This window comes from Hippocampus comes, unplaced genomic scaffold (assembly GCF_001891065.2).
Source record: "Hippocampus comes isolate QL1 unplaced genomic scaffold, H_comes_QL1_v1.1 scaffold39, whole genome shotgun sequence".
Classification (NCBI taxonomy): Eukaryota; Metazoa; Chordata; class Actinopteri; order Syngnathiformes; family Syngnathidae; genus Hippocampus; species Hippocampus comes.
Genome location: NW_017842054.1, coordinates 1805409 through 1815691, shown reverse-complemented (window position 1 = coordinate 1815691; position 10283 = coordinate 1805409). Strand labels below are relative to the sequence as shown.

The window sequence follows — 10283 nt, the reverse complement described above, 5'->3', positions numbered from 1 at the left end:
TCAGCACACACACACACACACACACGCGTGTGTGTGTGTGTGTGTGTGTGTGTGTGTGTGTGTGTGTGTGTGTGTGTGTGTGCGCGTGCGTGCGTTAGTGGGCAAACATTCGCGAGCTCAGACCAAAGGCTCCCCTGCCCCCCTTCTTCATGTCACGTCTGCTCGCAGGAAGCGCCGGGCAAGGCAACACTGTACCGCCGCCTTCTGGTCAGCCACATGTACTGCGCCAGGGAAAAGGGCTGACTGACAGGATTTTGTTTCATAAAAATTGCACCCCCCCCCGCCCTCCCTCTATAGAAGTGAATAAACGACTCTTCTACTATCATATGTATCTTTTTAATCTTGTTTGGTTTTGACCAAAAGTTTGTTTTGTCTACGAAGTGGGGGTTTGATGAAACCAACGAGCGATGGGAGAGTACGGAAACCAAGCATCGCTCGCTAACGGGTCACAGGGTATCGGTGACTCACAAAGGTGGCCGATACCGTCCACCATACTTCAGCCATAACAATTGGACAGCAAGCAAGTCCCGCTTGCCAGTAGTTGACACGATATTGTGGCAGTTTGACACGACAGCAAAGGCTCATGCGTCAGGGTCTGTGTCAAAAGTATTTGTAAGAAAGGTGCATGGCATCAGTGAATACTAAAGTGTGAATACTCTCCCCAAGAAATAAAATTCACAAAAATGGTATTGAACATCAGTAAAAGCATCCCGTGTTCTACTGTTGATTGCAAGAATTCACCATTCAACAAACAACAAGTGTACAAATGTACTGCAGCCAAATTTAAACATTTCCATCAAGTGACAAAAAACTGAGAGAAACATGAACTAAAGCCTGAACGCGTCCACTCTTGACACCTTTCAACATTTTTTATTTAGTGATTTATTTTACATCAAGCAGCTTGACCGCGAATATGAAACACAAACTCGAGAGACGCCATAAACAATTACCATCAAGCGGGCAAAAATGTCAAACGTGCATGAGAGCACAAACACACACGCTAACACGCATCGAAATGAGCTGTCAATCACATGAGTCATGTGACTTTGCTGCCAAACAGGATTACAGATTACCCAACATGTTAACCACAATCACGAGATAAAGACAACATGATTGACTATTCATTATCATCTCATTTACAAACACAAACACACACATACGCACGACACGCACACACACTTACCCGTCTGTCAGACGTGACCAATCGCAATTCTTGCATGAGTTTTCCAGGTAAAGACCTGTGGGTCGTCCTGAAGGGATGGATCGTGCCCTGCAGGAGGTAAACATGCCATTATTATATGCATGACATGATATTCATGTTGCATTCCATACATTCCTATCGTAAGAGGAGGAGGGGGAGGCCAAGCGGGAAGCACGACTTGTCCTACACTGCCACCTAGAGGGTTGTTTGCGAAGTATGCATAGCAAAACGGAGGAGCAAAATGCTTTGGACTGGTCGGACTTGAAAGATGATGTTGAAGGTCAACTCCAAGTGTTATTTGAAAGATGCCAAATGAACAAGACAATTAAAGCGGAATACGATCTGCGCACATAACTTTATAAATACAGAAGGAGCAAATCACCAGTGTTAGGCCAAATCCTCCCTCCTCTGTCCTAACTTGACGAACTTGGATTGTTTTTCACAAATTGATACTAAATGGTCAGTTCCAATGTGGATCGGTAGTTTTGGCTTGCTCCCTTTGACCAAGGCATGTTAATGGATCGAGAAATAGGCCATAGATTGAAGAGGGAGGTTGTTGATAAGTGATTCTTACAGTAACTTGGAAGAAACAGGACAAAAACACTCACCAGGACATATGTGTCATGTTTCTTCTTGTGCATTGGGGGCATTTCTGAGGACACAAGACACAACATGAACACCAGCACCAGGAATCATGTACATTTCTCAGGAGGAAGAACTTATTTTACAAAGAAAACCAATCTCTTTTGATTTTCTTTTTTTTTTTTGTACAAGTTGGAGGACATGAGTTCGTAACCCATGGAGGACAAGAAACTAGTTGAGGCCGTAGCGAGGTTTCTTGGCGAGTTGCTCTTGAGCAAGGCATCATCGTCACCAACCAAGCTCAAGTGGTGCAGTACGCGAAAAAAGAAGCAAATGCCGGAGTGAAAAAAAATAACTTGCGGCGGGGAAAAACAAACAAGAGAAGGGAAGGAAAAATCGTTTTGTTTTTTCGTGGGGTGAAATTTCATTTCAAGGCCATGGACTTTTCTTCAAAATATGCTGTATGCACATACACGCTCATGACCATGACAATTCTGCCTTGACCCAGATAGTAAAGTTCCATTTTAATGACCTTTTTAGAAGATTCATTTTATCAGCTTGTGTATCTAATAATGCATCCCGACAGATCCGGTCGTCATTTTCTTCATTAACTCACTTTCAAAGAGTTGAGCCAAATAGCGGATGTTTCAATAGTGTCATTCAATGGAAACTTGGCGTCGATAGCATGTAGCCTGTTAGCATAACAAACCGTGTTCGCTGAGGTTGATGACGTCCACCGCAACCATGTCCGGTTTGTCCAGCGGGCCCACCTTTCGCTCGGTCACGCCGGTCGGAACCACATCGGGCTTGGGCCCCAATTTTCTGGGGTAATACTCGGCCGCACTGAGGTAGGACGGCGCCGCCTCGGACGTGGACAGCAGCAGCGAGTCCATCGAGGCCATCGCTGAGCGCGTCAGATCCTCCTTCTCCTCCTTCTTCCTCTTCCTTTTCCTCTTCTTCTTCGTCTGTGTCATTGAAAGCGAGGCAGACCGAAGCGCCATCTTGTTATGCTTCCCCCTGCAGGACAATACAGAACTCCTTGGGCATTGTACAAATGGTACGTCCGTTTGTACTAGTTTAACTAACTTAACTCGTTTAAAAAATATTTAAAAAAAATTAGACCAGTGTATTTATTTGTTATCTTATTTGTAAAATGACCCATTAACAAATGGGCTTTTCTCTCGATATTGACAATCGTCGTGTTTTTGTTCACGTTCTTTCTGATTGGCTGGCAGAATTCTTACCATTGTGCGGCGTACATTCTGATAAAAGTCGAACTTGCCTACAAGTGCTTCCAGCTGCATGAGCCTCCAAGTCCTCAACAAGATGGACTGTGTCAGTGGCAGTGTGCTTACGGAGAAACATGTGAGGGGCCCCTTGCCTGTCAGGGGGCCTCCTCCCGGCCCCGAAACGGGAAGTAGAGGGAAAGAGAGCAAAGGCAGAAGCAAAACATGTGCGCGCGCGCACTCACACACGCACACACACAGAAAAAGGAGGAAGGAGAAAAAAAATGCAATTTTGTAAAAATGTACTTGCTCTTTTGGTCTTTCTCTCGAGGCACTGTGGCATGCTGTGCATGTGGAGGCGGTGCCTGCAATATTAAAGAAAAAAAAAAACACTCGCTCACACTTATGCGGGCGCACACACAAGCCCTGCAGTCAGTCAGTCAGTCTTTCTGCTTTCGGAGCGTTTCCATTGCGTCGGGGGGATGTCGGCGAACGTGGCAGAGTTGCCGGCTCGGCTGGCGTCCAGGCTGCGGCGGGCCCGCGACCTGAGGGACGAGGAGAAGCTGTACCGGCACCGGGGTGTTCTCTACCCGCTCCTCATGTGCCCGCCGGAGCACCTGAGCGCCCTGGAGGGCGTGACGGCCAGGGAGGACGACGTCTTGCTGGTGGCTTATCCCAAGTGCGGTGAGGGCTCCGACGCCGCGCATCATTTCCCCTCGTGTCTCTCTGGCCCCCCGTCCCTCGCCCCGGGTGTGAGAGCCTGTCGGTTAATCGAACAGCCGGCGGAAATTGGACATGAGGGCCCGGTTTCCGATGTTTTCCAATTGTTGCGTTCTCCTTATACATTAAGACATTGCAACATATGACAAAAGGACGTTCACCCCCACCTCCCTCAAAAAAAAAAACTGCAAAAAATGTATGCAAACTTTTCACATTTGTCTTGTTCAGATACAAAGCGTAAAGGACAAAGTGCAGTTAAGCAATTTATGCAATTCGGTGGTGCCTTTAGATTGTTCCATGACCACACTCATAAGTCCATCAATTGTATCTTAAATCATCTTTTCCCCATGGAATGAATGGAATTGGCTTCCATCCGTGCCAACCACCCAAAAGACTTCCATATTTTTGAGGAAAAAATAGTACAGTACTCAATAATATTGGACTTTGTAAAACTAACAATGGGCGTACTGTGGACCCCCTCGCTTTATGGAAGATAGGGACCGAAAATCCACTACTATCTCACGCCAGAATAATGCAAGAGGATGGGGGAAAAAATTAAATACATTTCAACCTCCCATTAGTCTTCACAAACTGCTGCTAATGCATTTTCCAGAGAAAACAGGGAGAGGGGGTTCCCCTCCCTGTGCCCCCAATAGATATTCACAAATATTTAAAATGGTTGGAAAGACTATTGACAGCAAACATGCAAATTTGTGAACCCACAGGTGGAAAACAGCAAACAAGCAGGGCTCTCCTGTAGGTGTGGTTCTGTATGTGTGTGTGCGTGCGTGCGTGACACTTGGTCACCGTGTTGCGTGACAACCTGCCGCCAAACAAAGCCGCTCGACCTGTGTTTTCTGTTCCGGTGGCTGACAATGAATGGAACACGCAGACGCGCAAAACCATCTCCGAGTGTATGTGTGTGTGTGTGTGCACGCAGGTTTCAACTGGATGGTGGGCGTGCTGAAGCAGATCCTGACGCAGGCCATGGGAAGGACAATCGACACCATCATGCCGCCGCTCATCGAGTTCTTCGGACCGGACGTCGCTCAGGTTTTCAGTTCAGCTTTCAAACGTAGGCCTGAGCAAAGCAGCAAAGGGGGGGGGGGGGGCTGTGGGGGGGGGGGGGGGGGGGGGGGGCTGGACAGCCCCCGTCCGGCCTGTTTTCCATGTCTCCCTCCTCCAACACACTTGATTCAATCAGAATCCTTATCAGGTTTCTGCCAAGCTTGCCATTGAGTTGATCAAGTGTGTTGGAAGGGGGGGGCATCGAAAACAGGCTGAAGAGGGGCACCAGCCCTGCATGCTTTCAAGCCTGTTTGGCAGACCCCCCCCACCCCCCAAAGCGCCAGACCTGTGCCGTCCTTGGCTCCCAAATCTCCCTCTTTGCTTCCCACCTTCCGCGTCGAGGGCGCCAAATGGCGGGCGCACGGCCCATTGACGGCCACCTCCTGTCGCCCCCTTCAGGTGATGGACCAAATGGCTTCTCCCAGATTGTTGGGCACCCACATGCACCCCGACAACATCCCCGCCTCCTTCTACGCCAACAAGAGCAAAGTAAGCGCCGCCGGGTGAGCGATCGCTCGGCCTGCTTGCCGTCGAAGACGTCTTTGTTGATGGTCTTGCAGATTCTGGTCATCTTCCGGAACCCCAAAGACACGCTGGTCTCCTTCTACCACTTCTGCAACAGCAACCCTGTGCTCCCCTCCTCAACCTCCTGGGACTCCTTCTATGGCAACTTCCTCTCCGGAGAGGGTCAGTCTCTACACACACACACACACACACACACACACACACACACACACACACACACACACACAGAATTGAATAAGGCCCGTTGTTGTTGATGTTGCGTGCGGCAGTTCCCTGGGGCTCGTACTTTGACCACGCGTTGGCCTGGGAGCAAAAGATGGCCGACCCCAACGTGATGATCGTCACCTACGAGCAACTCAAGCAAGTAAAGGAATACACAAACTCCTCATGTACCAAACGTTTGCAGACATGCGGCCAGCCGGCGGCAGCGGCAAGCAGAGCCAAAGAGAACTTGTCAGATGTGAGCGGATGAATAATCTTGTGAATAATTGTGACGCAGGACCTGGGCGAGAGCGTCCGTCACATTTCGTCCTTTTTGGACGTGGAGCTGAGTGACGCTCAAGTGCAGCTGGTGTCTGACGGAAGCACCTTCGCCGCCATGAAGGAGAGCTCGCAGATGTCGCACGGGCCGATGGGAAATATCTTCTTCAGGAAAGGTGCCAAAAAAAGGAGGAGTAGCTTAGCATAGCTTAGCATGGCCAGTTTTTCCTGTTACTTTTCAAAATGGTCCCGCTATGACATAGCGGCTACGTCATTCACGCTGTCTTGATGCCATCGGAGGAAGCCTCGTGATGTTGTTGCAATACATCAGGGGCATCTGTGATCTGCCGTGCCATTTTGTCTTCACACAATCACAGACAACAAAACAGATTTCATTACTGAACTCATCGTGAGAGTGACTCCGTTGACGCGGAGTCCGTATTTGGCCTCAGGTCAACATTCTAGTTCCCGAAACATTTGGAGCCACCCGTTTACACGCGTGAGCGGACGGAGTTACTCCGGCATTTGAATAAACCGACTTTTTTTGTGCGTGCGTCCAGATACAAACGGTGTCATTTTCGCCATGGCGAGAGAAAATAACGTGGAAATGCCGCAGGGCGATCAATGCCTTCAAGTTAAGCTCTCTATGGGCAGGGTGCCGCGCATCCGAGTGCTTCCGGTACTACAAAGAGCAAGATTCCTTGCGGATGGAGCACGAGCATGTGCAAAACACAAATCAATGTCCCTTTTGAAGGAGGCATTTACGGGAGCCACCATTTGGACGAGAAAAGGGGGAACCCCAGGGGTCTGGTTTGGGTTTTCAAAAACACAAAGGAGAGCATATTCAGGTTTTTTTTTTTTTTTTTTTGCTCGCATTTCAATGGCCCCCAAATATAATGTTCAGCTTTGAAAAGGGCGAATGACTGCATGTAAAGATAGTCCGCGTCTTTACCGTTATCGCAAATGTTTCAAGACAAAAGTGTAACTGGTTTAACGAGGAGTTGTGGACGTGCTATCTGCAGAGTTTGAAGGGCAGCGCGTGGAAATTGCGCAACTCGCGTGCTTGCGATGAAGCCCTTGATGTCTTTCTCGCACTTTTTTTTTTTTTCTCAAGCGTGATGATGCAAGAAGCGCGTTTCAGTGGCTCCCCACCATTTGCAAATATTCATGGCTTCTCGCTGTGGAAAAATTTCGTTCTGGCAAAAGCAGGACTCCAAGAATGCTTGTTTCAGACATTAATGCAAAGCTATGGAGGCATAAAAAAAAAAAATATCTAAATTATATTACCTTTTTTGATATCAAGCCTTTTATATGAAACATGCACTTTTAAAACGGCTGGGTCGAAAAAAAAACAAACAAAAAAATTGGTCAAAAATGGATTTACTTGCAGGTTTTACTTATATTTATATTATTTTATATTGATATTTTATATTCATTTAGATACTTTTTGTCTTCTACTTTCTCCCTTTCATAATTTTGCTGCTGTAAATTGGGAAGGTCTCCATTGTGAGACAAATAAAGGTTTTCTTATCTTAAGTTTTGTACTAAACAACCCATAAAGTTAATGTTTTCTTCGTTTTGAGCCAGCAGTTTTAGGAGTGCGAGGCGTGTTCCCACCGCGCCGATGGCCGAGCTTTGCGTGTGCAAAACCCCCTTTGATGACCCAATCATGTCACGCGTGCGATCGTTGCAGGCGAAATTGGCGACTGGAGGAACCATTTCACCGAGGAGCAGAGCCACAAGATGGACCAGGCGTTCAGCAAACATCTGGCCGGGACCCGATTGGGCCGCCTGCTCGACTACGAGCTCCACTGCAAGTAGTCGGACGCCGCCGGCAGCAGGCGACAACTTCCTGAGGGCCTCCCGCCAATTTGGCCCGAGGAGAGCTCATATTTCGAAAAGATATGCGACCAAGCTTGAAAATCGATTTAACTCAAGAGAAGCGAGATGAAATTCAGTTGGAGCATCCATTTTACCGGCTACCGAGAACGAAAAATCCGTTTTCTTCCACCTAGCAGTGGCTGCTGGGTCAATAGAGGGCGCTAGCGCAGCATCCGATCGCTTCGGCTAAGTCAAGACAGCGAATCTGTAACCGAATCCAATTTCAAAGTAAATCTTTGACCCAGCTCAACCAATTTAAATTGTTGGGTTGACCTCCGTTGTGTCATTTTACGATGCCATTAACCTCCCGCGATGCAAACAAAATTGAGCACGGCGGGGGGCGCTCCATTCCACGTGACACCTGGCGATCGCCGATGGGCTTGTGGAAGGGCCTCCGCCCGCGGCTGCCGAATGATTCAAGCTCAGCAGAAGTGGCGGCCTTCAGTCATGGGCGCAAGTCGTTGCTTTCTCCGTCTCTGTTCCTGTTCCTTCGTCCCCTCAATTGCGCCACTCCTTGCCTCAGCCCAAATGTGCACATTTTCTTCCTCTTAAGATGTCCCAACTTGTGGTCAGGCTTGACTGTCCTCCCCAGCACATCAGAGATGCTGTCATCGGGTTTGACTTTACTCTTGGCCGAATCCTCATTTTCAAATTATCCGATGGAAGAAACCATTTGTTCACATCATCCAAAAGCCAACGTGTAATTTCCCCTGGGATTAATAAAGTATCGGTCATTTATCTCTACTTGGCCATTTTGTCCTTTCCTGCAGAGAGGAAATATCTCAACAGAGAATCATGTCGTCAGTTTTGGCCTTGTCCAAAAACAAAACAAAACAAAACAAAACAAAAACGAATTGGCTCATATTCGCTGTCCTGCACGAACCCTTGGGTTATACAAGATGCTTGCTTTGCTTGAGACTTTCTTGCATTTTGCAGCCATTTTCCAATTGACTTGGTTATTGCCTTTTTTGTTGGTTAAACGGAGCATTTAGTGGCAGCTAAAGTGGACTTGGGAAACCGAACACCATTTTTGTTGAATCCGCCTTTTTCAATCAACATCTTATGTACAGATCAATGCACAGTTAGCATATTTCAACAAAATACAATTTTGAACCAATGCGTTGGATTTTTTTTTTTTTTTTTGGAGGGGGGGCAAGTCAAGATGTGTCTGTGGAGACGATAAACTCGGCGATGCGAATGCGGACGCTTGGCACGCATACACAGCTGCGATAACCACGCACATCCACCCCTGATGTCAAGGCCCAAAACTTGTGAAAATAACAACAAAATAAAATCAACTAAAAGTGATCGCCATTAATAATTGCTGAAACAATTTTATGTTGATATTGTCTGATTGGCTGAAGGAAACCGGGAAGTGTTTGAGTTACCGGAAAGAGGTACGTTCTTGTTCGTTCGGGAGTTGCGGAGCAGACGTTGAAAAATAAAAGCTGAGTTCAAAGGATTCCATCTCTCCTTTTGCTCATTCTTCAAGTACAGCTATCCACTAAAAACCGACGAACCCCTCGACTTACATTATCCTCGAGAACTTAGGAGTCCTTTTCAAATCAAGTGATCAGTTCTTCAAGTGCCTTTTTTTTAAGGCAACCGCCGCCCTCACGGTTGCGGTTTCCTCCTGAAGCCGCGGCCGGGGGTTTTCTCCCACACTGATGATGAGGTGTGTGTAGAAAGCCGCCCGCTCTTTGGAGAGGAGTTCGTAAGTCACAGAGTTGAGGCCGTCCGAGTGCCAGGTCAGTTCGGTTCTGTTCAGGACCTCAAAGCTACAAAGTTCGAATCAGTTTAATATCAAAGGACGACCGCTTTCGCCGCACGTTTCAGGACTGCAAGGCTTGCTTACTTGTATGGATTTTCCTCATTGCCGCGGTCTCGTTGATGCTTGATCATTTTGTAACGACCAATGGCCACTGGGGGGCGCACGACCTTCATGCCAGACAGAGCCACTCTGCTTGAGCAGCAGACAACACGACATAACATCAACAGTCTGGCAAACTTTGGCAACAGCACAAGAATAGTTGCTCCCGCATCAGAGAAAAAAATCGGTGTCATGTTACAACATGACCAGTTATTACCAGTGGGGGGCGGTGCAGAGCATGTTGCTAAACGTTTTCTAAAAACACCTTTCCAGATTCACAGATTGTTCTGTATCGTCTTCCTTCCATGTACTCTCACCCACACGCATCGATACTTAAAATAAAAATAAAAAAAATTCAGATTGAAAACAAGCCAGGAGGATTTTTTTACCTTTTCCACAAATCATCATCCTCTCGGCCCCAGCCCCAGTACTGGTTGGAGAAGCCGTTCATCTTCCTGTACTGGTCCGGAGTCACTGCGACAACACCGCCAAAATATTGCGGGTAGGGCAGCCTAGTAGGGGGGGGGGGGCACACGGCCAACACAACATCTGAGGGCCAAGCCGGCCAACGGGTACAAATAATCACTGACTGAGGCAGGGATGGCAAGCTGGCAGCCTGCGTGTCGCATGTGGCTCGCGTCTGCACTTTGGCTGGTCCCCAAATAATAATTGAAATCAATACATGAAGGATTTTTTTTTTTTTTTAGAAGGGGGGGGGGGGCTGTCCTTT

The 10283-nt window shown here is 47.7% G+C and overlaps 3 protein-coding genes across 4 annotated transcripts in view; 1 reads left to right on the top strand and 2 right to left on the bottom strand.

Annotated features, from left to right (window-relative positions):
• slc30a6 (solute carrier family 30 member 6) overlaps positions 1–2869 on the bottom strand; it is a 20067-nt gene extending 17198 nt beyond the window's left edge. Inside the window, exons 1-3 of the mRNA XM_019860081.1 lie at positions 2493–2869; positions 1810–1853; positions 1184–1270 (exon numbers count right to left, since the gene is read on the bottom strand). Of these exons, the coding sequence (XP_019715640.1) occupies positions 1184–1270; positions 1810–1853; positions 2493–2784 (423 nt within the window). The 5' untranslated portion in view covers positions 2785–2869. The remainder of the gene's footprint in view (positions 1–1183; positions 1271–1809; positions 1854–2492) is intronic.
• A 622-nt stretch (positions 2870–3491) lies between these two features.
• Positions 3492–8427, top strand: sult6b1 (sulfotransferase family, cytosolic, 6b, member 1). Its single transcript, XM_019860090.1, has 7 exons — positions 3492–3693; positions 4670–4782; positions 5197–5286; positions 5358–5484; positions 5592–5686; positions 5822–5978; positions 7496–8427. The coding sequence occupies exons 1-7, from the start codon at positions 3492–3494 to the stop codon at positions 7621–7623; spliced, it is 912 nt and encodes a 303-aa protein (XP_019715649.1). The 3' UTR covers positions 7624–8427.
• A 793-nt stretch (positions 8428–9220) lies between these two features.
• On the bottom strand, positions 9221–10252 carry LOC109510054 (beta-1,4-galactosyltransferase 3-like). 2 transcript variants are annotated; one of them, XM_019860091.1, is made up of 3 exons: positions 9943–10252; positions 9539–9646; positions 9221–9461 (listed from the first exon to the last, which is right to left on the bottom strand). In XM_019860091.1, the coding sequence occupies exons 1-3, from the start codon at positions 10002–10004 to the stop codon at positions 9257–9259; spliced, it is 375 nt and encodes a 124-aa protein (XP_019715650.1). In that variant the 5' UTR covers positions 10005–10252; the 3' UTR covers positions 9221–9256. The 2 variants fall into 2 exon arrangements, with proteins under 2 accessions (XP_019715650.1, XP_019715651.1); XM_019860092.1 differs by having other exon boundaries at positions 9539–9643.
• Between the last annotated feature and the right edge of the window lie 31 nt (positions 10253–10283).